Source organism: Peromyscus eremicus, chromosome 1 (assembly GCF_949786415.1).
Source record: "Peromyscus eremicus chromosome 1, PerEre_H2_v1, whole genome shotgun sequence".
In the NCBI taxonomy this organism is placed as follows: domain Eukaryota; kingdom Metazoa; phylum Chordata; class Mammalia; order Rodentia; family Cricetidae; genus Peromyscus; species Peromyscus eremicus.
In genome coordinates, this window is record NC_081416.1 from 173,880,603 (window position 1) to 173,908,347 (window position 27,745).

General features: G+C 44.8%; 1 protein-coding gene across 1 annotated transcript in view; it reads left to right on the forward strand.

Annotated features, from left to right (window-relative positions):
• Sae1 (SUMO1 activating enzyme subunit 1) overlaps positions 1–27,745 on the forward strand; it is a 56,369-nt gene that overhangs the window by 19,940 nt on the left and 8,684 nt on the right. The window contains exon 6 of the mRNA XM_059281261.1: positions 7,243–7,348. Within this exon, the coding sequence (XP_059137244.1) occupies positions 7,243–7,348 (106 nt within the window). The remainder of the gene's footprint in view (positions 1–7,242; positions 7,349–27,745) is intronic.

Genomic DNA, 27,745 nt, shown 5'->3' on the forward strand with positions numbered 1-27,745 from the left:
CGGGGGAGAAACTGAGCATGGCATCTCATTAAACCCAGTGCCCGGATGTTGGAGACAAGAGGATTCCTGGAGCATGCTGGCCAGTCAGTGTAGTGAGTTCTAGGTTCAGTGATAGATTCTGTCTCATAAAGATGAAGAGTAGGGCTGGAGCTTGCCCTTGTTGGGACCTGGGTTTAACCTTGTGGTACATAAAACCAGCATGGTAGTTCATGCCTGTAATCCCAGGAGATAGAGACTAAGCTGGGGCGGTGGTGGCGCACGCCTTTAATCCCAGCACTGGGGAGGCAGAGGCAGGCGGATCTCTGTGAATTCGAGGCCAGCCTGGTCTCCAAAGGGAGTTCCAGGAAAAGCTCAAAGCTACACAGAAACCCTGTCTGGAAAAACCGAGGGGAAAAAAAAAAGGAGATAAAGACTAGGGGTCAGAAATTCAAAGCCATTTGCCCCAGTTCCATGTTAGCCTGGGCTACATGCGACTTTTTCCAAACAAACAGAAAGGTCTTCTTTGATATGTGTGGAGTGATCACTGGTTCTGTGTGTGGCTTGTCGCTGTCCCCTGTCCTCCCCTCCCAGGATTGGGTATAGAACCTAGGGGCTTAACACATGCTGGGTTAGCAAGCTCTACAGCTGAGTCTCAGGGCCACTGTGTACTTTTTAATGAAGTTTACATTAGGGGGTTTAGGCAGTATTTGGATCTGATGCAGTGTTTCATCTCATTTTGGAGAAAGCAGTTAGGAAAGGGGTCAGAAGGCAATGGTGTCTCTAGCTGGTGTTAGAAGAGGGAATCTTGTACTGGAGAAAACAATTTAAAGTGCCTGGGGTTGGTTTTGTTAAACTGAGAAATGATGCGACCAAGTTCATAGTTACCTTGTAGATTTAAATGTTGAAAGGAAACCAGCTGGTTGGAATGTCCAGTTCAAGTTGCATTGGGGGTTGAGGGTCCGTAGAATTCAGAATCCTCAGAAGTGGGACTAAGGCCTCTGGCAAGACAGCTGTGCATTTTCTTTCCCTTACTTTTGTGTTTGTGTTGGGATAGCTTTATCTGTGAGCCTGATGCAGAGGAATTATTAAGCTCTAATTTTAGTGTCTATTCACAGGACTGTAATTACCCAGAGTGAACATTAGAGTTTGGGCCAAACCTGGGGTCCTTTCTTTTTGAGGCCCAGTCAGTCTTTCTCTGCATGGCTGCCTGAGTTTGGTGGGGAGAGACATTGTTAACAAATGGAGGGGCACAAAAGGAGCTTTGTGGGCGGCTCTGTCAGTTTATAAATCACACCCTCTTACAAGTGTGACACTTGGCCCTGGTGTGAAGGGGTTTTATGGCTTAAGGGCCTTCTCTGATTGAGGTCTGCTTTTTGCATTCAAATGGAAAAAGCCCTTGCTTTGTTAGCCATTCACAGCTGGAAGTTTCCCTGGAGTCATTTCTGATAGTGCCCTCTAGGGTGGATATGGAAGCCTCTTTTGGGAGCCACTTCATCTCACTATGAGGAGAATGTGGGGAGCCCAGGCCAGTACTTGGCAGCCTTGGTGTGCCATTCCTGAGGGCTCTGCCGGCACTTTGCCTTTTGTGCAGTGTCTTCCTTACAAGGGGCAGAAATTGAAGATATCAAAATATTCCCCAGCTGACATTGTTAGTCAGCTGTTACAATGGGACTGTGCAGCTAGGATTCCAATCCTGAGCCCTTGAGGGTGCATGGCATGCAGCACATTCCTTCTGACAATCCCCTGGATTCCAGACCTTGTCTTTGTGTGTCTCACCAATAACACAGTGCAAGCGCAGGGTGTGGCAGTGTTTGGGCCTGTGGCTTTGCCACCTGGTAGTAACAGCTTCTCCATTTGGGCAGAGAGGGCCTTGGGATTTTATTTTATTTAAAATTTTTGAGACAGGTTCTCATTGTGCAGCCCTGGCTGACCTGGAACTCAGAATGTTGACCATGCTCACCCAGATCTTCCTGCCTGTCTCTGAGTGCTGGGCCTAAAGGTGAATCCACCAGGCCAGGCAGCCCTGGGATTTTGAAGTTCTTTCCAGTTAAGTTCCTTCACCCAGATTTTAAGGTTTCCTAAATTGTACAGAATAACTAGTTGGGCTCTACCCAGAGATTGCAGGATGGGGTGGGGGAAGCAGCTACTTCCTGTTTCCTGTGAAAGGTTTGTCTGTCAGAGTCCCTCTCTCCTCCCACTTGTCCTAGGTTCAATCAAATGTTGTAAAACCACTTTGGGGTTCAAGGTACATGGTGTGCTCCTAAATTAGAAACTTCAAAAAACAAAGAGGAAAAACATAGCTTGTGGTTTTCACACATCTAGGAAGCTCAGGCCTTTCTAGCACACATGTGCCTGTGATAAATAGGGCAGTAGGAAAGGAAGGCCTGACTGGAGAGTGTTGGCATTCAGAAGTTTGTTAGCATCTTTTTTGATATTTTGGTTTTAAAAATACATTTGTTTACTCTGTGTCTATGCATGTCCGGGTCCTCTTAAGTGCTATAGACAGACAGTTCCTTTACCACTGAGCTCCAGCCCTAATCCTCCCTTTAGACTTTGGTCTCTGGGCTGATGAGATGGCAGTGCAGTGAGTAAAGGGACTTGTCACCAAACCAGATGACCGAAGTTGGATCTCCAGGACACACATGGTAGAAGGAGAAAATCAACTCCTGCAAATTGGCCTCTGACTTCCATGTGCACACACAATAAATAAACAAACGAACAAATAAATGAGCTTTAAAAAAATTAGATTTTAGTCCCTAAGGGCAGGGAAGTTTTTGTTTATTGCCATATTCCTAGGCCAGTGCTTAGCACAGTCATAGTCTAGAAATAGAGTTCGGTGTAGTGGCACTTGTATAGCAGAAAATGACTACCCTGAAGGAGATCTTTGTCATTTTAAACCTAGATTATGGAATGGACTATGTTCAGTACATTAGTTTTTTGGACTTTATCAGAGAACAGAATTCCAAAGAAGATAAGGAATTTGCCCAGAAACACTTAGAAGTGACTCACTGAGTTGTCAATGACTCACTGAGTTGTCAAGACAGTAACCTCCAGGCCAGTGAGGGTTATGGCCCTCCCAGGTATCAAGATCTTCTTGGTTCAGAGCAGAGATTCTCAACCTGTCGAGGGTCGAATGACCCTTTCACAGGGGTTTCCTAAGACCATCAGAAAACACAGATGTTTACACTATGATTCATAGCAGTGGCCAAATTACAGTAGTGAAGTAGCAATGAAAATAGCTTTATGGCTGAGTGGTCATGGTGCACACCTTTAATCCCAGCACTTGGAGGCAGAGACAGGTGGATCTCTGAGTTCAAGGCCAGCCTGGTCTGCAGAGCCAGTTCCTCCAGGACAGCCAGGACCACACAGAGAAACCATGTCTTGAAAAACCAAAAAAAGAAAATGGTTTTATGGTTGGGGTCACCACAACATGAACAACTATATTAAAGGGTTGCAGCATTAGGAAGGTTGAGAACTACTGGTTTAGAGGCATGCAGTACACTGGTATCTGCAGAGTTTGGTGGGATACTGGTACCAGATTTTCTAGGGAGGACAGCTAGCTGAGATGGGGCATGGTGTCTTACCTTGTGGGGAAAAATGTCTCAGTTCTAGTGAAGTGAACACAGAAAGGCTTAGCCCTCATCATCTTAGTAATCATGGAAGGTGGGGGCTGTCCAGTTGTTGATCCCTCTCCTCCATTTCTCTCTCCTTCCCCTCTCCCAGTGACTCAAAAAGGATATCCCAGCTGGATTTGAACTCAGTCTGTAGCCCAAAGAGGCCTTGTCCTTTCAGCCTTTCTGCTTCAGAATTCTGAGCATATAGGGTGCACCATTGTAACTGTTGCCACTGTATCTGATACATGTGTAAATAAGTATGTTACTGTGTATTTATTTCATGTACAGATAGATGCCACATCCTTGCAGATTATCGGTCATAATAGAACAACCACTGTCTTCATTAGACACCCACATTCTCAGTGTTAGCATACTGCTCTGTTGCCCTTTTCTGTATTCTTGGCTTTATTCTACTACTAAACAGGTGACTCTGAGGCTGCTCGGGAATGTGAGTGGATTAAAAAGTCACTTGAAGGGGGCGGTTCCCATTCATCCTTACTTGCCTTTGAGTTTAATCGTATGTTTGTAGATACAAAGAACTCAGCTTTGGGGCTGGAGAGATGGCTCAGCGTTTCAGAGTACATGTAGCTCTTACAGAGGGCCCCAGTTCCAGAGGATCCATCAGGCATGCATGTGGTGCACAACATTCATACATCTGAAGTAAATAAGTAAATGGTTTGTTTTTAAAGTTACCCTTTAAAAAAAAGAAGAAAGCAACTTTATATACAGGAGTTTAAGCGTGAACTAAAACTGTTAGCTAGCACCATCTATACTACCAAGTTAAAGTAGCAAACATCTCTGTGGCTGAGCCTTACTCTCTCAGCGTAAGTAACGGCTATCAGCAGTTGGTGTCCTTCCCATGCTTTTCTTCTCATGTCTGCATGTGTAAGCCCTATCTAGACGTGCTCTCCACGTCTCTTCACTGTTTCCGAACTAGTTCATGTTGCATGTGTGCTGTCACCTGCTTTGTAAGAGCAGCATTATTGGTGAGGCCATCTGTTTGTGTGTCTTTGTGGAGCTTTGCTTTCCTTTATGGTAGTTGCTAGGCACATACGGCTATATAACATTAAATACAGCATAAAACCAGACACCTTTAGTGCTGAATAAGCACCTGTAGTTGCTGGCATGGGAGTTGCACAACATGTATACATGACCTACTGTATCATAACAAGTCCTCTTGGACAGCACTGCAGGGCTTCTGTTGTGTGAATACATTACTGTTTATGTACTGTTGATGGCATTCAGGTATGCAAACTTTTCCTGTTAGAAATTACTGTGGTAAGCATTCTATTTGTGCATGTGAGACTGTATATAACCTACTTGGGCAATTGTGTTAATTTCTGTAGAGTAAAATTAGGATAAGGGCATCTTAAACATTCTCATATTCTGTTAATTACTCTTGAATATTTTTACCAATTTACATTCCATGGCCAGTAGCATGTAACAGTAACACTTGATAGATAACCTCAGGCTTTGTTTCAGCTATGCTGTTGAGTGAAAATTGTCCAGTTGTAGTTGTCATTTGTTAGAATACTTTCTTCTTTTCAGACAGAGTCTCACTATATAGATCAGGCTGACTTTGAGGTTGGCATTCTTCTGCCTTCTACCTCCCATGTACTGGGATTATACATAGGCCCTACCATGGTGGGTTTTTTTGTTTGTTTGTTTGGTTTTTTTGGTTTTGTTTTTGTTTTATTTTTTATTTTTTCCAACAGACAGTGGTGGCAACGCCTTTAATCCCAGCACTTGGGAGTCAGAGGCAGGGGGATATCCCAATTTCAGGACATCCTGGTCCTCGGTGAGTTCCAGGACAGCCAGGGCTACCCTGTCTTGAAAAGCCAAAATAAAATGTTTCCCCTTTGTTTTATATGTGTTTGCGTGTTATGCCTGCATGAATATCTATGTACCACATCCATGCAGTTTTTATGGAGGCCAGAAGAGGGGTCAGATTCCCTGGGACTGGAGTTGTGAACTGTCCTATGGATGGTGAATATCAAACCCCAGTCTGATGCAAGAGCAGTCAGTGCTCTTTGCTGCTGAGCCAACTCTCTCTCATTTCTCACCAACTTCTAATCGGTTTTAAATCTGGATGAGTGGGTACTCCACATTTCTACTATGCATGCTTATTCACATAGGAGTTACACATATGTGCAGCTACAAGTTGCACATAGAAGCTACCTAAGGTTAAAATCAGGTTGTCTTGTAGCTGTGTTCAATTCATGTGCTTGAACCCGGAGCTCACCAATTCAGCTAGTGCATCTAGCCAGCTTGCCTCTAAGTGCTGGGATTACAAGCCTACAACATGCCTAACCAGTAACCAGCTACATTTATTTCTCTATATATTGCCAATGAGCTCATACCAGTACCTCTCAGCACAATGTTCATTCTAGTTTCTTACTGTTCCGTGTGTTAATTCTCTTCTGATAGGCAAGCTTGGGCTTCCCAGATTCCAATATTTGCTTGTGTCAGCCACTGGATGGAACCAGTGTCCTGTTACTATTTCTATGGGGATGGCCTTCTTATAATATCTGCTTAGACCTTTCACCCAGGACAGCCATCTCCTGCATTCTTGCTTGGAAATTCCTTTCCCAGAAAATGTCTTGGTGTGAGGGTGGAAAGGTTCAACTTTTGGACTGTATTACTCAGGGAAAAGTAAGTGATATTTGGGTTTTTTAAAAATGTTTATTTTAGCTGGGTAGTAGTGGCCTTTAATCTCAGCACTAGGGAGGCAGAGGCAGGTGGATCTCTGAGTTTGAGGACAGCTTTGTCTACAGAGTGAGTTCCAGGACAGCCAGAGTTACACAGAGAAACCCTGTCTCGGGGCGGGGTGAAGTGGGGTGGGGGGCAGGGATCCATTTTATTTTATTTTTAATTACATGTATGTTTAGATGTCTGTGCAGGTGCAGGCCAGAGACTTCAGATCTCTTGGAATGGGAATTATAGGAATTGAAGTTAGTTCCCCTGCAAGAACAGTATGTGCAATTAACTGCTATGCTATCTCTCTTGCCCACATAGGCTCTTTTCTTGTTTTTTCTAGTCAGGGTTTCTCTGCGTAACAGCCCTGGCTATCCTAAAACTCACTTTGTACACTAGGTTGGCCTTGAACTCTTGAGATCTTGAGTGCTGGGAATAAAGGCGATTGCCTCCACCACCTGGCTAAATTTTAGTTTTCTTGATCATAATTATAAAGAATACTCTTTTTTTTTTCCTTAATTTTTGCGATTTGAGTTTTGCTGTGTAGTAGCTCAAGCTGACTGGCCTCAAACTTGCCATCCTCCTGCCTCAGTCCCCTAGGTCCTGGAATTAAGTCCTGTGTACCACCTCATCCAGGTGTGTCTGGTTCTTTGGGAGGCTGGAACAGGAGGATCTCTACAAGTTTGAGGCCAGCCTGGTCTACATAGTTTCAGCCTGAGCTACATAGTGAGACCAAAGGTCTTAGGAGATTGGCTTTGTCATCTTCCCACATAGGGAGCACATGTCCATACTTCTGTCACTATAGTAGGAAGCAGGAAGTATTTCCTGAGTTTTAGTGGGGACTGGCTTCATAGAATAAGACTTTGAATATTGAAATTTGTCTGAGCTGGAAAAGAGCTTCAGCTCTGATTCAAACCAGTATGCTTGTTCCTGAGCACTCTGCCTTTTCCCACAGAAAGTGCTTTTCTGCCCTGTAAAAGAGGCGCTGGAAGTGGATTGGAGTGGAGAGAAAGCCAAAGCCGCCTTGAAGCGCACAGCCCCGGACTACTTTCTGCTGCAAGGTGAGGCCTACAGATGGAGCCAACCCAGGCAGGCTCCAACTTTGACTTCTGCACCGTCACCCAGTGCTGAAGCTGTGTGGGTTTTTGTCTCAGCCCAGAGCGGGATGCAGCCTCACTGAGCCATCTTTCAGTATATCCTTTCTGGTATTCACGGATTCGTTACCAAAATACTGATTGTCTTCTCAGTGTTGTTCCTGTCCCTGACAATTTCAGTTGTTTATTTTTCATTTTTTATTTTAGTGTATATCTATATATTTTATTTTAGTGTATATATATATTTTTATTTTAGTATATAGTTATTGAGACAGTTTTACTATATAGGTTGTCCTAGAACTGGCTGTTTAGACTAAGCAGGCCTTGAACTCACAGAGATCCACCTGCCTCTGCCTTCTAAATACTGGAATTAAAGATGTGCACCACCATGCCAGGCTCCATTCCCAACTCCCCGCTCCCCTACCCAGATAAGGTTTCTCTGTGCAGCCTTGGCTGTCCTGGAACTTGCTTTGTAGACCACGCTGGCCTGGAACTCAGAGGTCTGCTTGCCTCTGCCTCCAGGTGAGCGCCACCACTCCCGTCCTCAATCTTTTTTTCTTTCTTTTTTTTTTTTTTTTTAAGTTTATGTATATGAGTGTTTTGTTGGTGTGTATGTGTGTGTGCCTAAGTACAGTGTCTGTGTCTGGTATCTACAGAGTGCAGAAGAGGGTGCTAGACTCCCTGGAGCTATAGTTATGGGTGATTGTGAGCCATCTTGTCAGTGCTAGGAACCAAACCTAAATCCTCTGCAAGAGCAGCAGGTGTTACAACTGTTGAGCCGTCTCTCTAACCCCATCGAGGTTCAGTTTTTAAAATACCATTTAAAAAATAATTGCTGGGATATGGTAACATTTGCCTATAATCCTAGCACTTGGGATTCAGACACAGGAGGATCATATAACTCATCCTGGGTTACCTAGTAAGTTCACTAACAGCCTCAGCTACGTGAAAAGTTGTCTCAAAATCAGGAAAAGAACAGGGTAGGGAATTTCAGGGGGTGAACTATTTTAACATCTTGAGTGTCCATTCATCTAGAAATATTTAAGTGGGTTAAGGAGGAATGAGTGTTAGGCATGTGAGAAATGCCTCCCTAAGGACTGCGGGACCTTGTGTGGAAGAAGTGCCAGCTGTACTGTAAGCAGCACCTGCTCCTGGGCCGGGGCTCTCTGCAAGCCCTGTGTCTGCACAGGAAGCGGTAGCTACTAGTTTGCAGCATTCGTGGGTATGATGAAAGCCTTTCTAACAATTGCTTATGAAGAAGCCCTGGAGTCTGACCTGGACTGTTTGTGGTTCTGGTTCTGGTGGTGAGTGATGTCACTAAACATCCCCACAGCAGCTCCCATGGCAGAAGTTGAACCACTGGAAATGTCAGTGCAAGCTCGAGCCTTACACCCGTAGTCCTAGCTCTGGGGAAGCTGAGACAGGAGAATTGTAACAAGTTCAAAGCTAGCCTCAGAAATGGGGAGACTATTTCAAAAAGGATAAGAAAAAAGGATGTCATGTCTGAGAATGCAATTTCGAGGGGGGGCAGTTCCATCTGTCTCAACATCACAGCACTCTCCTAAGGTGCAGAGATGGTCGCTAGTTTAATTTTCATTTATATTATTCATTTAAGGCAGGAGTTTCTTTTTGTAGCTCTGGCTGTCCTAGAACTCACTATCTTAACCAGAATGGGTTTGAACTCACAGAGATCCACCTGCCTCTGCCTGCTGAGTGCTGGGATTAATGACTTACAGTTCTTGAGACCAGGTGTTTGGAATAAAAACTGACCTGACTTTTCTGGCCTATTCTGCCATTTTTCTGAGATGAGAAATCCTTACATTCCCAGGTCCTTACAAGTCAATTCAGTACAAATTATGAAAGGGGTGGGGAGGTGTACCTCAGTATTGAGTGCTTACCTAACATACACAAGGTTTTCGTGTTCAATCCCTAGCACCAAAGAGAAAAGAAAAGTAACACAGTGTGGGCCTGTATTCTTCAAACCCACCACCTCACTACCTTTTGTGAAGCAGTTCACCCTCAGCTTCTGGAGAATATAGAACCATTATGCAGAGTGCACCCTCCTGAGCGAGATAAGGACAGTGATCTTAGAAGCTGGCTATTGGTCACCAAAGCCTGTTCCTTTTCCGTGATGCAGTACTGGCAATTATTTCATTGCCGATCTAAACAGTGAGTAGCCAGATGTGGGGCTCACCTCAAATCCCAGCTCTCAGAAAGCAGAGGCAAGAAGATTGCTATGACTTCAAGGCCAGTTGTGCCTTTCAGGAAAAAAACAAAACATAAAACAAAAACCTAACAGATTGGGCAGAAAATTGATTCTAATAATGAGACTCCATGACTAGCTGGAAGATCTGTATTGATTAATAGAACTGTGTATGTAATTTTTTTGTATTTATGATACTGAATAGTCAACCCGTGACCTTATGTTAGATAAGCTCTTTGTTTTGTTATTACTGTTTTTTTGAGACATATTCTTAGTAAAACCACTAGTGGCACTGGACAGCAATCCCAGGTTCTTAGGAGGCTGACACAGGAAGATGACAAATTCAAGGCCTCTGTACTGTAGCATGATCTCAAGGTCCTAGACAACTTAATGAAACCCGGTCTCAAAACAAGAAATAAGAAAGGACTAGAGGGTGCACCCCATTGGTTAGAGTGTCTGCCTCACCTGTGCAACTGGCCCTAGGATCCATAAGCAGCATCGAAACTAACACATAGGTCAGGTGGTGGCGCAGCCTTTGATCCCAGTACTCGGGAGGCAGAGGCAGGCGTATCTCTGAGTTCAAGGCCAGCCTGCTCTATAGATCAAGTTCCAGGACATCCAGAGGTGTTACACAGAGAAACCCTGTCTCAAAAAAAAAAAAAAAAGAAAGAAAGAAAGAAACTAACACGCAGTTAAACAGACCATCTCTCTCAAAGCAAAATATACATGACCTAATAAATCATACATCAGTAGAATTGTTTGAAGTATAAAAATGTACAAAGATAAATACACAAATGAACTCATTCCATTAGAATATTTAGAATTCAGATTTAAGAGACTGGTCAGTTAATTTCTTCCTGTCATCTCATAGCTGAGTAAACAAACTCCCCAAAAGGCAAATTGCCTCCCCAAATCCTCCTCAAGGCAGGGTTTCTCTGTATCCCTGGCTGTCCTGGAATTTGATCTATAGGCCATGCTGACCTTGAACTTAGAGATCCTTCTGCCTCTGTCTCATGAGTGCTGGGATTAAAGGTGTGTGGTACTACCACTCAGCAACAAATTGACTTCTTTACTCAAGATTCCAACCACAGTTAATGGCAAGGATGCTTAGCATAAAGCCAGTAATATACACATGAAAGCTGCTATGCTGCCCTGAAAAATGGAATGAGATTAATATACATGAGAGTCTTGTGGTTGGGGGCTGGAGACGTGGCTCGGCAGTTAGGAGCACCGACTGCTCTTAGAGAAGGCTGGGCTTTGGTTCCTAGCACCCACACAGTGACTCACAACCATCTATAGCTCCAGTTCCAGGCTATCCAACCCTCCTTTTGATCTCCATGGGCACCAAGCACACATGTAGCACACGGGCTGTATGCATGCAAAATGCTCAAACAAAATCTAAAAAATTTTTTCATTAATTAAAGGAAAAAGAGTTGTGATTATTAGTAACCGAGCAAGAATTTAAAAAGATACAGTTGTATGAATGTAAGAATAAGGCATTGAGCTGAGGCCAGGGCTCAGTGGTAGAGCACCTTCACATGCATGAAGCTCCAGGTTGGATCCCTAGAACTGCCAAAAGAAAAAGAAGTCTTATATATAGTCCATCAGAGAGCAGACCAGGCCTTTGTCCCCTCTGTATCTGGATGCTCCATACAGTTCTAATTGTAACACCTCTAGAAAAGCAGGGGGCTTGACAGATGGCTGGAGTTAACAGTACTTGCTTCTCTTCCAGAGGGCCCATATCTGGCAGCTCATAGCTGCCTGTAACTCCAGTTCCAGGGGGATCCAACACCCTGTTCTGTCTGGCTTCCATAGGCATTGCATTCACATAGCCACATACACAAAGGGGGCAGAGCGGCTCAGCGGGTAGTATCTCTTGAGACCCGAGTTTGATCCCTAGTATCCACATAATAATGGAAAAAGACAACCAATTTTACAGAGATACCCTCCAGCTTCTGTGTATACACATGCCCCACACAATAGTAATAAACGAAAAAGAAAAGAAAATCAGGACCATGCAGATGTAGGCATACAGTGGCTATTAGGACTTGTCATGTGTGCCAAGGAAGCAAGGTCCAGGAGGAGGGTATGTGGGATGTCTAGAGAAAGATGAGTACGCCCATGTGTTGTGAAGAACCAGGGCCTGGGAGAAGTAGGAAGCTTGGGGTTTTATACCTAAGCTGCTTAGTATATGTGTGCAATTTGGTATTTTTGTTTGAGTTTTTCAGTTATGTGTGTCAGTATGTGCACGTGAGTGTGGGGGCCCTCAGAGGCTAGAAGAGAGTGTGGAATCCACTGGAGCTGGAGTTAACAGATAGTATTTGAGGCCTCCCGGTGTGAGTGCTGGAATTAACCCCTCTGGAAGAACAGTACTTGTAGTTTGGTCTGGTTGGCCTTGAACTCCAGGTCCTCCTCCTTCCACCACACCCAGCTAATTTGCTATTTTTATGTGATAGCTTAAATGATACTGAAGGATCTTTGGACCTATGAGTGGCCTTGTTCTTCTCCTGTTGGCTGGATGACATACCATCATCTATGCCCAGCTGATTTGGAAAGATGTGTAAGTAGTTTTTGGTTTTTCTAGATCTGAGAATGTAACCCATATGAGCTCGTGATGACTTTATGTCACCTGATAGTGCCCAGTGAGGACAGACAGGGTGCTTGGCTGTGATGCATCCCTGAGAAAGAAAGAACCTGACCTCATTTCCCCCATGCCTAGTGGAAAACGTTGGGTGCTAGATAAATGACTATTTTTGTCTGAGTGACTGGTTACTGCTTGTCTGCTCATTTGTTTCACTTTAGAATGAGAACTGTTCACATACTGGTTTCCCTGCAGTATCCTCTTGCTGTCTGCTCCCTGGGTACTGGCAAGACTTCTTTTCTTTATGCTCCTCCGCCCTTACTTGGTGTTGAAGGTAGGGCCAGCCTTATGTGTATAAGTGTTCTACCATACTGCTCTAGCCCTTGAAAAAAAATATTCTAGAAGCTGGAAAGATGGCTTAGCAGTTAAAAGCACTGGCTGCTCTTGCAGAGGATCTGACTTTGATTTCCAGCACCCACGTGGCAGCCCACAGCTGTCTGTTACTCCAGTTTCAGGGGATCTGATGCTCTTCTGGTCTCTGAGGGCACTAGGCATACACATGGTACAGACATACATGTGGTCAGGACACCCATACACACAAAACAATTGGGGGGGGGCGTTTCGAGACAGGGTTTCTCTGCGTAGCTTTGCGCCTTTCCTGGAGCTCAGTTGGTAGCCTAGGCTGGCCTTGAACTCACATCACAGAGATCCGCCTGGCTCTGCCTCCCGAGCGCTGGGATTAAAGGCGTGCCCCACTGCCGCCCAGCACAAAACAATTTTTAAAATTTTTTATTAAAAATTAGTTTTAAGACACTAGGTTATCTTAAGATATCCCTGAGGTTGTGGTCCTCCTACCTCAGTCTCTCAGGTAGCTGGGGTAATAAAGCCATTAAGCCTGGCACATACCAGGCTTGATGTCCAGTGTGTTCTTGGCTGGGTGCTTACAGAGTTTCATGCTGCTCTGCTGTTTGTGTGTGTGTGTGTGTGTGTGTGTGTGTGTGTGTGTGTGTGTGAGAGAGAGAGAGAGAGAGAGAGAGAGAGAGAGAGAGAGAGAGAGAGAGAGAGATGTTTGGGAACTGGGTGTTTTTCCAGTTTGTCTAATACAATAGTGGTCAGACTGAATGCTTCCTGCTGCGTTTTTCCACTATCTTGAGAGCTGTCCTCCTCTCCATCTGTGAGCAGAAAGAGCCCATCTTTTTATTATTCTCCCATGGTATGTTGCAAAACATTAAGTGTGAGCTGGTTTCCTGTGGCAAAAAGTTGACTTTGATTTGTTCTTTTTGAGGTTACTGTGAGTTTATCATAACAGGAGTGCTAAAAATAGCAGCTCTAGTATGGAAACTGTTCACTTACCAACATGGACAGTAACACGCAGGCTTAGCTGAGAGCAGGAAGGAATGGACCACATCTCATGATGAGTTACTATCCTAGGGTCCTGCTGTCCTCACTCTCTCAGTCTGTTCTAATGAGCTGTGGAAAAATACTTAGCACATACTCCAGCCTCAGAACTGAAGGCAAAATAACCCAAGATCAAACATTTGGGGCGCATCTGGTGTTTGCAAGATCTGTAGCTGAGAATCAGAGGAGGAAAAATCGATTTCCTTAGCAGTGGCTTCACACACTAACACCTCGTGAGGAAAGCCCTAATGTAGGCTGTAGAACAAACTGCTCTGTCGTGTTGGTGTTCAGTATGACCAAATTACTCTGCAGTCATCAAAAGCAGACTGTTAAGAGCATTCCAGGAACTGGGAGTGTAGGCACCTCTACAGATACATATAGTCTTGAACAGGTTTTGCTAAGAGGTAAAGAGAAAGATTGTACACAGCAGCTGGAAGCCAGGGCAGGGTGTAATGACCATGGCTTCCCATTGGATAGGGGATCAGAACTAACCGGAGAATCTTCAGAAAGTGCAAATCAACTAATTATGTCTCCTCCTGCTGGTTTAGAATAACAGGGTGACTTGCTTCCTGACGTCTTTCTAAAGTTCTCAAGTGAGACCCCTACAGTAGGGAAAGAAGCCCTACCTCAAACCAAAGCCTCAGTCACCTGTTTTAATCTAAACATGTCCTAGGTACTTATTTTGTAACTAACAATATTATGCTGAAATAGGAACAAAAGGAAGCTCCTGGAAACCTTGAATGCAGTGGGTTTATTGTTTGTTGAGACAGGATCTTATATGCGTTCACGAGTGAGCAAGTAGGTAACCAGTGTGCATGAGGACAGCCAGGTTTTCTTTCTAGCAGAACATTGTGTGTATGAAAGGCAGGACAGTCTAGAAGGAACCCTGGGAGAGTGAGTGAGAGTGGAGGTTTATCATCTGCAGATCTGGAAGTGGACCAATGTGTACATGTATTCATTGTCTCCTCTGCGGATGTGTTTCTTAGATCTGTGTAAAAGGCTTAAATGCAAAGGCACCTTGGAAGGACTGACCTCGCTCCCTTAGAGCACAGTAGTTGCTATCTTTTTCCACTAAGTAGAACCAAGGCTTCTCAGAGAAATGGATGATTCCAGAGTTGGGATAGGAAAATTACAGGTGAGCTTATAACATCCTGCTGTGACAGAAAGTATGAAAGTGCTTAAGAATGGTGGGACCTGTCAAAAGAACAGGACTAGTAACCAGTACATGTAGGAGGGGTGATAGGCATTTAAAAAACCTGGGGCTGGTCAGATGGCTCAGTGGATAGTTGCACTTCCTCTCCAGTTAATTATGAGGACCTCAGTTCAAATCCTAGCAGGCATGCGCGCGTGTGCGCACACACACACACACACACACACACACACACACACACACACATAAAATAACTTAGGCCGGGCAGTGGTGGCACACGCCTTTAATCCCAGCACTCGGGAGGCAGAGCCGGGCGGATCTCTGTGAGTTCGAGGCCAGCCTGGACTACCAAGTGAGTTCCAGGAAAGGCGCAAAGCTACACAGAGAAACCCTGTCTCGAAAAACCAAAATAAATAAATAAATAAATAAATAAATAAATAAATAAATAAATAAATAAATAAATAAATAAATAAAAATAAAATAAAAAATAACTTAAAAAGAAAAAAAAAACCTTGAGCTGGTCAGAGTGTTACGCTTCTACTACTATTACCAGAGAGATGGAGGCATGAAGATCACTTGTATTCTTTTCTTTTTTAAAGTCAGGCATTGCCATAAGAGCAAATCTAGCCTAGGCTGTAGCACAAGAACTTGTCTCAAAAAAAAAAAAAAGAAAAGAAGAAAGAAAAAGAAAGAAAGAAAATAGAGAGGGAAGACTGGATTGATTAGCAGTTAACTTTCTGTAACCAGCTTCAGGTGATCCAACACTTCTGGTCTCTGAGGGCACCTGCACTCACAAGCACGTACAGCCGCTGCACACACGCACACACAGATAAACAGATACATAATTAAAATTTAAAAACCTCTAAAATAATCGGAGTAAGAACCCTAAAAACCCAAGTCAGCACATAGAAAGGTGCCAGTGCTGAACACAGGACATCATGCTAGGTCCCTAGAAAGGTGTGTGTTTCCGTGGGTTCTCTGTCTACCCTGTCCCATGACCCTGACGGTACTAGATAAGCAGGTGGTCACTGTGCTGTATCTCCAGCCTCAAAGCCTTGTTCAACAGTGCATTGCTCTCTCTCCTGAGCAGAAGATGGGGATCTTAAGATGAGATTCCTGCTTACGTTCATCTCTGGAAAAGAGTTGTGTTTCTTTTCTAAAATAACAGAGCAAAGCTTATGTGATGTGTTGAGAGTGGGGGTTGTCCAGTAAGGCACTTTCTTTTTCTTTTTCTTTTTCTTTTTCTTTTTCTTTTTCTTTTTTTGGTTTTTCGAGACAGGGTTTCTCTGTGTAGCTTTGCGCCTTTCCTGGAACTCACTTGGTAGCCCAGGCTGGCCTCGAACTCACAGAGATCTGCCTGGCTCTGCCTTCCAAGTGCTGGGATTAAAGGTGTGCGCCACCACCGCCCGGCGGCACTTTCTCTATAGAAGATTTCTATTTCAGCCAGGCAGTGGTGGTGCACGCCTTTAATCCCAGCACTCAGGAGGCAGAGGCAGGCGGATCTCTGTGAGTTCGAGGCCAGCCTGGTCTACAGAGGTGAGTTCCAGGACAGCCAGGGCTACATAGAGAAACACTGTCTCAAAAAAAAACAAAACAAAACAAAAGATTTCTATTTCTACCAAATGCTGGTGTTAGGGAGACTACCGGGAGCACACATGTGCCTATAAACAACAACTGGTGGTGACTGCAGAAAGACTCCACTTGATCAAATCTGAGTGGGGCCTTAGGGGTACAAAGAGTAGTAGCTGGGCAGTATAGAGCAGAGTAGAGTGCAAAGGGTGGATAGGGTGAGGCACCTCCTTCCGAATCTCCTGAGTTATGGGCAAGATAAACACAAGGAACTGGACGTAGTGGCTCACAGGCTAAAATGACTTGCTACCCTTGCACAGGACCAGAGTTCAATTTGAAGTGCCCATATGTCTCACAACCATCTATATGTAATTCCAGCTTCAGGGGATCTTACACCCTCTTGGTGCACTCACATGTACATATGTACACGTAAAATTATTTTCATGAGAAAAAAATTTTTTAAAGATATATTGCTGTAAGCTTTGCAGGGTGGCGCATATCTTTAATCCCAGCACTCGAGAGGCAGAGGCAGGCGGATCTCTGTGAGTCAAGGCCAGCCTGGTCTACAGAGCAAGTTCCTGGGCAGCCAGGACTACACAGAGAAACCCTGTCTGGGAAAAAAACAATAACAACAAAAAGATGTATCGCTGTTGTTTTAGGTATGTGAGTGTTTTGTCTTCATGTATGTATGTGCATTATGAATTTATGCCTGCTGTTCTTAGGAGGCCAGAAGGGGAATTGGGGCTTCTGGAACTAGATTGAAAGGATGGTATAGCCCATCATGGGTGCTAGGAATCATACCCATTTTCTTTAAGAACAGCAACTGCTCAACCTAGTAGTGGTGGTGGCACAAGCCTTTAATCTCAGCACTGAGGAGGCAGAGGCCAGCCTGATTTACATAGTGAGTTCCAGGACAGCCAGGGCTGTTACACAGAGAAATCCTGTCCAAAAAACATTGAGCCTTCTCTCCAGCCCCAAATGACAGAAATTTTTTTTTTTTTTAATCTTAAGGGGGAGAAAAAATTCATGCATACTCAATCTGTTGAAAGCCAGTATGCTCTGGATTGTGCTTGAGTTCTGTTCTAACCCATTTACTACATTCTCTTCCTTTTCTCTTTGGAGACAGAGTATCTCTATATACCCATTGCTATCCTAGAATTTGTTATGTAGACCAGGCTAGCCAGGAATACATAGTAAGACCTTGTCTCAAAAAATTGGCATTGACAGCCCCTTCACACAGCTGGTGAGCAGCAACATGAACTACATGGACAAAGCTGGACTTTATCCTAGGTGAATCTCCTTCTCACACTTGTTCCCAGAGAGCTGGCTGGCCACCTCCTTGTCACCACATTGGCCCATCTAGGTATCCAGACATTTCTGTGATCCCCATTTTATCCCACAAAGAGTCCCCACTACCCAGATCTAGACTCTCTACCACTAAGTCATGTCCCTAGCTCTATAATTCACCTTTTCTTCAGAAAACAGTTCTGACTGTAGGTACATACTCGCAACCCACAATCTGCTGGCCATCTTCTCCTGGAACTCTGCACCTCTGTCCTACTTAAACATCTTTTCTCCCCAGGAGGCATCTGCAAGCCCATGCTGTAATTATTCATTTTCTTGTCCTTAGCACTTCATACTTGTCCTCGCTACTCAGCTTCCCATTTCCCTTTCCTTGTGTTTGAGTTAGGTTTCATTCCTCTGATCCGATAGCACCTTCTAGACAAGAGCTGGCTAAATGAAGCTTCCTCCCCTCTTGCTTGTCTAGCCCTGGTCTGATACAGTGCTGCTTGCTAAATGGGGACTGGTTGAGGTCTCTTGGCACCTGTCCCACTTTGGAGATTCTGACCAATTCTTACTCTGTTGCTGCATTAGTTTATTCTAGGCCCTTGTGAAGCCGTCTAGAAGCGGTAATTTGCATAGTAGACTCTTGGCCATTTTCCCACTGTGCCACAGCCAGGAAATGTATCTAAACCTCGAAGTGTAGGACTGCCCTTTTGGAGGATTGCTACCGCTATTGGCCTGACTGCCTACACTCAGGCACCATCAAACAGCTAGGAACTTGTGGCTGTGCTGGGCACTGGCCTATGGGGAAGATAAGGTCTTTCTAAGGCAGCTGCTTGTTCTTGGTTTCTAAATTAGCCAACCAAGTCTGGGGCTTACACCTACTTTCTTCCCATAGAAAGTACTTGAAGTTGGTGCTGGGGAGACCTCAGCAATTGAGAGCACCAGCTGCTCTTCTGAAAACCTGGGTTTGATTCCCAGCACCCACTTGGTGGCTTACAAACTCCTGTAATTCCAGTCCCGGGGGATCTGACACCTTCTGACCTCAGTGAGTACCAGGCACGTACATACATTGTGTACATGTATACATACATTGTGCACATATACATGCAGGCAAAACACTCATATGTATTAAACTAATACAGTTAGGTTTTTAAAAAAGGAAAAAAAAGTACTTAAGTATGTTTGGATTTGAGAGATGTTTGGGTCTACACTTTGCTGTGTCCTAGTCTGTGGCTTCCTGCCGTTGAGCAACTCTTAGTTTTCATGGACCCTGCTTTCTCCTGTCACAAGGAGAAGGACCATGGTAATCTGTCACTCCCAATTTTCATGTTAGAAATCATTCTATTCTCTTTGGTTTCTAAAAAACAATATTTTAGTAACATTGTGTTTTAATTCCTGAAAGGAAACTGCTGCTTGTTTCCTTTAGTTTCAAGTCATGTTACTTGGATCCCCACCTGATGAGGGATGGATCCTCTTTAGAAGAAATTTCTAATTTTAAAACTCATAGCCTTTGCCAAACAGGCCATAGGCAGGCAGCACTATCTGAGCATGGTGCTCCCCAGTGGGGGTTTGGTGCCCAGCAGTGACAGGAACTCCCGAGGAGCAGCTAGCCAGGGGAGACACCTGTGATAATGGGCTAACAACTGACTGCTGTTGATCTGCTGTCGTCGTGACCACAGATGTTTAAAAATAATTTGTAGGCAAAAGCAGTGGTGATGTTTGTGTCTGTGCAGCACTTTGTTATCAGTGGTAGACTTCAGAGACCACAGTCATTGAGAAAAGAGGAAGGCATTACCATCCAGGGAAGAGGGGTGCTTCTCCAGCAGCCTCAGGTGAGAAGGCGAGTGCTTAGTGCAGGAAAACAGGTCCAGAGCCACAGGTCCCAAGGCTGGGCAGTTCCTGAAGGCTGAGTCGTGGTGTCCTAGCAGTTCCTGGCGGCATGCTTCACCAGTGACTGTTATCTTCATGCCCACACAAGGGCGGATCATACTCCATTCTCACACAGGGAAGTCTGAGTCTGAATGGCTGGGTGCTATCAGAGTTAAACTGAGCAAAGCTTGTGTCCCCAGTACCTGTTTAAGCATCACCTCAAAAGTACCGTGAGACTGTTCAGTGACCCCGATTGTGAGACTCTGAATGCTGCCAATGGAAGGGACCATTCTTTTATCTGAACTTCAGGAACTCTGGGACCTTGTCTTACACCGTTTTCAAAGATGGGAAAACTGAGACCTACCACAGTCAGATACAATAATGAGCCACATTGTCAGCCACTTGCTTTGTTTTTTCTTTGCAGGTCATGTCCCCTGCCCCCACTTCCCAGCATCTGCCTGTGAGCTGTGGACAAGCCCCAGGCCCAGCTGCAGCCGTTGTTAGAGCCTCACATCTTTTCTCTGACTGTCAGATAGTAGTCACGGGAATGTCCTGTGCCATCTTCCCTCTCAAGTGTGGTGGGCAGAGAGCAGCAGATGCCCAGATTCAAGGCCACGTGCCACTCAAGTGCTGGGCTGGAGAAAAGACTCTCTTTCCCTGCTACTTGTGACCAGGCAAACTGGGCTGAGTGCAGAGGCCTGTCATAGTAGTTGTGTGACTGTTGTGCACTGGCCAGGCTGGACACAGCCCGTGGGCTCACACTACTCGCCTTTGTGTTTGCCTCTGTTTTGTTTGGTTTTGTTTCCTTCATTAATTACGATCTTTTTATGCTAGTTAGAATGTCCCCATTAAAGGTAAGAGTCACTCAGGAATCATTTATAGACAGAAAAATCGTCTCTGGCAGAGACTGGAATTTGAATGGGAGTATCATAGATTTTAATCCAATTGTTGATAGAAATGTAACTAAAATTTTAGCTTGAAGATTTTAGTAGCTGCAGGATACTCTGTTCTGTTCATAGTTAGCATCTTATTACTGAGATTAGTCCCAGGTTTACTGTGGTATAAATAACGTGGTGGTGAACATTTGTGCATAATCAGTCAAGTGCTATGACATGACCTTGTGTGAAGAATCTTTTGAAAGTCTGGTACTCCTGACTAGCCTAGGCCTCTAGCTCGTGGTGCTCCTAGAGCTTCTATTGTAGGTTCTTATTAGCATGTTTTGTGTGATTCACTGAGCGCTCCTGCCTCTGCTGAGCACTAGATGAGATGCAGGTCCTCTGCCTTTTGCTTGAGTAATCTCAGTGTAATTTGATAGGCAAAAAAGGGCATCTTATTTTGAGTCATTTCTGAGAATTGGTCTTCTCCTTAACCCATCAACAGCTTTCATGTGGCTGTCTGGAAGTTTTTCAAAAGCGAGTGAGAGACTGACAGTGAGAGACGGTGTCTTTCTCTCTTTTGAGCTGATTCATCATAAGGGCGTTGATGAAGTTTTATTGGAGGGATGAAAGGGTGAAGAGCTAGCTTTCTGTCGTTATAACAAATAACGTGAGGCAGTAAACTGTTTAGAGAAAAAGATCCTAGTATGGTGGTACTGGGGAGGTATAGGCAGGAGGAAAACTGCAAGTTCTGGGCCACTGTGGCCTGCCTAGTCAGTTTGTGACCATCAGGGCTGCATAATGTGATCCTCTCAACAACAACAAAAAAAGTTTGTGTGGGAGGGTCCAGTCTCTTGGAACTGACCGAGGATACCACCGTGGATGTACATAGCTGAGCAAAACCTGTCACGGTTGTCATAGTCAGGAAGCAAAGGAGGAGGAGATTTGGATTCCATAATCCCTATCAGGTCTACCTTCAACAGCCTGCTGGCCTCCCAGTCATGCAGGCTAGGAACCCAGGCTTTATCATGTGAACACTTAGGGAAGCTGTGGGGAGCTGTGGGCAGGACTTGGAGCTCACACAGGGCATCTGAGTGTCTTCAGGAAGACCACTGTGGCTCTGGCATCAAGCAGGGGCTAGTAAGTACGTCATTTGTTGTAGCAGGAAATCTTAAAGAGTCTTTATTAATAAAACAAACCCGGAGCCAAGTATTGTGGTGAACACTGGAAGATCAGAGAGACAGAACAAGCCACAGCCACCTCACCTGGCCAACTTCTCAGCTGGTCTTGTTTCCCTCAGACTGGAAGCTTCTGTGTCCTCATATCCGAATGGCTCTCAGCTGAACTGTGCTGCTCAAAACCTAAAAGCTTATCCAGCCAAATGCTTCTAGTTTCTGGTCCTCACGCCTTATATACCTTTCTGCTTTCTACCATCACTCCCTGGGATTAAAGGCTGGCTTTCTGGGATTAAAGGCGTGAGTCACCATGCTTGACTGTATCCTTGAACAGATGGATTTCTGCCTCTGCAATGCTAGGATTAAAGGTGTGTGCTACCACTGCCTATCCTAAGTATCTAGTGGCTTTTCTGTTCTCTGACCCCAGATAAGTTTATTAGGGTACACATTATTTTGGGGAACACAATACTACCACATTTCCTCTCTTTTTGTCTAAAATTAAAAAAGCTTATAACTAATACAAGAAAAATTATATCCAATAAGTGTATACAATATACACAGTCAAGAATACATTAATGATGTCTAGTCCATTAACATTTGACAGATTCAGACCAAAAAAAAAAAAAAAAACTCCATTAATATATAACAATGTCCAGTCCAGTAACATTTGATAAACTCAGACAAAAAATTCTTTACTTATCCTATGTAAAACAAGTAGTTCCTTTTTAAAAGATTTAATTTCTACCTTTTGTCATTTTTATATCTTCCCCTTTTTCTTTTTAGAGTAGATTAAATTATCTACCCATTTATCTTATTATTTCTTTATCTTTTTTCTCAGAGTAGACTCAGTGATCTACCTCAATTTGTCAATTGTAGGGACCCCATCTGAGGCCTGGGCTAGAGACCTGGGCTCAGAGAGTGTTAATGAAATAAGTATACATATGCATGGACTGATGCTGCTGAGACTGGACTTGAGGTCAATAGGAAAACACTGGGCACTGATCTGAGTAGATGAAGAGAGGCCACCAGCTCATAGTAGCCTCCAGGGACCCCTGTCCTCTGCCACAAGCTGTGTCCTACTACCTCTGAGCTTCAGGTACAACATTGGCCTCCAAGAGATGTGGTTTTGGGTTATTTGAGGCAGGGTCTCCTGTAGTCCAGGCTGGCATTAACTATTATGTAGTAAAAGATGACCTTGGACTTGTAATGGTCCTGCCTTCACCTCCTAAATGATGGGGTTATAGACCTATGCCACTCAAAGGGCTGCTTGTTTCTTTGTTTTGAAGTTCTGCCTCTATCTCCAGAGTTGTGGGATTACAGGCATGCACAGTGTCCTTGGAGGCTAGGAGAGGATATCATATTCCCCTGGAACTGGGGGTTGTGAGTCCTGGATCCTCTGGAAGAGCATCAGCACCCTTAACCACTTGAGCCATCTCTCCAATCCCTTGTGTTGTTTTTTTGTTGGTTTGTTTCAAGACAAGGTTTCCCTGTGTAGTCCTGGCTGTCCTGGAACTTGCTCTGTAGACCAGGCTGGACTCTACCTCCCGAGTGCTGGGATTAAAGGTGTGTATGCGCTACTACCATCCAGCTAACACCATCTTAAAGAAAAAAGAAAGAGAAACTGAGGTGAAAAGAGTGAAACAGAAAAAAGAAAGGAAAGGGGCTAAATCTACTTGTAACACAGTTAAATAAGTAACCAGAGCCAGTGCTGGCTGCTCTAGGGGGCATGTGGGTTAGGATACCACACTGTTGGGGAGGGAGTGACAGAACTGGCAGACATCTTTTTGGTGTGTTCACACTGAACCACACACTATCCTTGGGGCTTAAATACCTTGACTAAGTGTTCTTGAGTGTCCAGTTTTCCAAAAGAGACTTTAGCCATGTGGCTGTTCATTGGTATTCTGTGCTACCTTCTAACTTGCCAGCTCTCTGGGCCCGAGATGACCTTGGCACAGAGAAGATGCAGCCTAGCAGAAGGAACTAAGCATGTGTGGCTCTGCCAGTGGGCGAGACTGGCTGCTGAGAAAAGCATTCCCTGGCACCAGTAGGCTTTCAGAGCTTCTGGAGTTGGCCATGCTAGTCCCTGTGTGGTTTTTGTTGGTCACCCTTTTGAGAATCCTCTGGGGAGGGGGAGCATTCTGTTTGTTCTTCCTGCCCAGCACTGGCCTGAGCACCACTCAGCACACGTGGACTGAATGGGTGATTTTTCAATGTTAGGCCTGTAGTCTTCCCTTAGATAGATAGCTATTGGAGGAGACCCAGTGTGGTAGTATATAGGCCTGCATTCCTAGTTACTTGGAAGTGTAGCTGGAGTTTTCCTGCCTGGCCCACAGTCAGGATATATCTCTTTCACCTGCCAGTCCCACAGCCTCTCAGACCCGAAAAAGTAAACACAGAGACTTATGTTGCTTTCAAACTGTATGGCCGTGGCAGGCTTCTTGCTAACTGTTCTTACAGCTTAAATTAATCCATTTCCTTTAATCTATACCTTGCCACATGGCTCGTGGCTTACCGGCATCTTCACAAGCTGTTTCTCATCATGGCGGCTGGCAGTGTCTCTCTGACTCAGCCTTCCACTTCCCAGCTTTATTCTCCTCCTTGCCCCGCCTATACTTCCTGCCTAGCCAACGGCCAATCAGTATTTTATTGATTAATCAGCAACACATTTGCCATACATCCCACAGCATGGAAGACGAATTAGGACCAGAGGTCTAGGCCAGCCTGGGCTGCATGGTAAAATCTTATTGGAAGACAGAGAATATCAGTTAGCCTGTTGGAAATGTGTGCTTGCTTCCCAACTCTAGTTCCAGCACTGAGAAGGCTGAGGCAGGGGAATCACTGGTAGATGAGTTTAAGACTGGCCTGGGTATCATAATGACACTCTGTATGTAAAAAACAAATGAAGGAAGCTTTCCTAAGTGAGCCAGTTGGGGATGGATGAGTTTCTTACCTCAGAGAGCACTAGGAAGATGAGGCCACGTTGTCTGCCCAGAAAAGGGGATTTTGATACAAGTTCAAGCTCTCTACCTTCAGTTGAGCCAGTTTTGAAGCTTGTGTTGGGGCTAGTTTGTGACATCCAATTGTCTTCTATTAAATAAATACTTGTGTGTGTGCTGCTTAGTTTTGGGTGGCTTTGGTGATCACATTAAATACAGTATTTGACTGACTGGTTCTTGCTTCTGTGCTGGGGATGGAACCCAGAGCCTGGCCCCTGCTGGATAAATACATTATTGCTGGGCACATCCCTAGCCCCTGTCATAATAACATTTTATTTATTTTTGGCTTTTGAGACAGCATCTCACTGTGTAACCCAGGCTAAACTTGAATGTGAACTTACCAGTGTTCTTCTAACTATGTGACCACAACTGCTGGTAGCACTGAGCTGATGTTCTGAATTCAGATGAAAAGTTTGTGTATATTTAGATATGTTTGTAGAAATTGTATTATGTTCACATACACACAGATTCTCTGTAATAACATGAAAAAAAATTGTTTGGTTTTGTTTTTCTAGATAGGGTTTCTCTGTGTAGCCCTGACTGTCCTGGAACACACTATGTAGACCTGGCTGGCCTTGAACTCAGAGATTTCCACCTCTGCCTCCCTGAGTGGTGGGATTAAAGGTGTGTGCCACCACTGCCTGGCAGAAACTTATTTGCAAAGTTTGTCTTTTTCATCACATGGACTAGCCCTAAACTTAAGCAGAGACATCGGTTTATCTTCATCAGTAGATGTCATCATCCTTCTGTACTTGGGCAACCTGAGTAAAATAGCTCCGATGAAGTTAATCAAGTTTAGAACTCTCGTTTTGTAGTGTTTTTATGTTATCCGATGAGTCATCTTTTGGCAAAGCAGTTCTCCATCCCAGTGTTTGATCTGAACGAATTATAGCCCAAACTGGTGAGGAGGTGTGCTTCAGAAATGCAGAGTCAACAGCCGTGCTCGTGTGTGGCTGACTGTTTAAGAGCTTCAGAAAGCAGAACAAAGAGCAGAATGTAATAAGAACTTGTCAGGGGCTGGGGTCAGTCCTTTCTGGAACATGAGTTTCTTCCCGCCCCCTTCACCTCTGCTAATGAGTGCTGACATTCGAAAAAGAGGAAAAAAGACAGCTTCTGTTTGCTTTACTGCAAATAAGTGGCCCTGCTGTTGGCCGCCTTCCCAGTGGCCCTGAGAGTACCTCAGATGTGGTCAGTGAGGTATGTGCACGGTGCCAGCCTGCCGGCCTCATCCAGGCAGACTGCACCCGGAATGGCCAGGCCGCTGCCTTCTGCCTTTGCTCTTCCTCTTGGTGCCACCTGGTTTCTTTGAGGCAAAGCTGATGTTGCTCTCTGAAGACAAATGGACAAGGGGTTCTGCTCCCTCTGCTCATCCTCTGCTGTAGTAACTTGCAGTGGATGTTACCTTTGTGAGCACTCAAGACCATCTGGGAAATGCGTCTTGCAAAAATGTAGTCCAGTGCGGCAAAGGACCAGACCACATGGGACCTTTAGTGCCAAATTCCTGCATGGTTCTGCCACTTTTGGATTCCAGAAGTAGGCCTACGTTTACACTCCTGTTCCTTTTCCCTTAGCAGTTAACTGAGTCATCTCTCACTGGATGTTTCTTCCTCTCACCATCCTCTCGGGTTACTCCTGTGAAGATACTGATACGTGTAGGCTGTTGAGCATGGCTCCTTACACACAGCAGGGTCTATCACTGTTTGGACTTTGTTCAACACTGTGGGGGTTGTGCCCTGTCTTCTCAGGAGTCACAGACAATGTGCAAGAGCCACCCAGAGAAATTGCTGTGGCTAGACTGTCTGGTGTCTGAGTTTCTCTGTTTTCGTGGGACATTGGGGAAGAGGCTTTCTGAATAACAGAGTGCAGCTGCCACTCCAGCCAGTCCCCAGATGCCAAATCAAGTGTCTTCCTTGCATGCACATTTGGTATGTGAGTAGAAGCCGAGCTCACGTGGCAGTGCATGGTGGCTGGCCTCTAGCTTGTCAAGTGCTCAGACAGCACTAAGGGGTTCAGTGATGCCCTTGGAGAGGCTGACATACCAGACCACAAACAATACCTCGAGTGAGCAATAATTCCAACACAGAAGAGGTGCCAGAGAAATGGAGACCCTTCAGTAGAGACTCCCCAGAAATCATAGTCTTTTCTTCTACCTGCTCAGACTTTGGTGGAGGCCCATTGCCCCTGTGAATTTTCTGTTAATGAATGTTGCCTCAAACATAAGCTTTCCAGATGCAGAAATCAAGACCTACCCACTAGTTTACTTTCATACCTAGGTCTGCCTGGCACCAAGTAAGTGCCTCTGGGGCTGGTCAAATAAAGAATTTGTGGCCGGGCGGTGGTGGCGCACGCCTTTAATCCCAGCACTCGGGAGGCAGAGGCAGGTGGATCTCTGTGAGTTCGAGGCCAGCCTGGGCTACCAAGTGAGTTCCAGGAAAAGGCGCAAAGCTACACAGAGAAACCTTGTCTCAAAAAACCAAAAAAAAAAAAAAGAATTTGTGCTACTTGGAAACTGAGACTCAGTCTTGGGTGCTCATTTGCCAAGCTGTTTGTCAGTCTTAGAGTAATAGGATGTGCTTTAAAAAAGAAAATCAAAAAACCTGGGGCGCACGCCTTTAATCCCAGCACTCAGGAGGCAGAGCCAGGTGGGTCTCTGTGAGTTCCAGGCCAGCCTGGTCTACAAAGCAAGATCCAGGACAGGTTCAAAACTACAGAGAAACCCTGTCTCGAAAAAACAAACAAACAAAAAAACCCCTGGAGCTAGAGAGATGCCTCAGGGGTTAAGAGTACTTACTACTCTTCCAGAGGATCAGAGTTAGTTTCTCAGCACCCAATTCAGGCGACTGAGCCATCTGTAACTCCAGGGGATCAGACACCTCTAGCTTCCACAGGAACCTGCAGTCATGTGTACATGCCCACATGCACATACACACACTTATACATAATTTAAAATCTTAATTTAAAAAAGAAAAAGGAGCCGGGCGGTGGTGGCGCACGCCTTTAATCCCAGCACTCGGGAGGCAGAGGCAGGTGGATCTCTGGGAGCTCGAGGCCAGCCTGGGCTACCAAGTGAGTTCCAGGAAAGGCGCAAAGCTACACAAAGAAACTCTGTCTCGAAAAACCAAAAAAAAATAAATAAAATAAATAAAATAAAATAAAATAAAAAAGAGAAAGGAATAGTTCTTTAGTTGGGTCAAGTTCAAAATGCTTGTATTTTTAAGAGCCTGGAGCAACTGAGATGGTTCAGCTTTCCAGTCTCCTTTA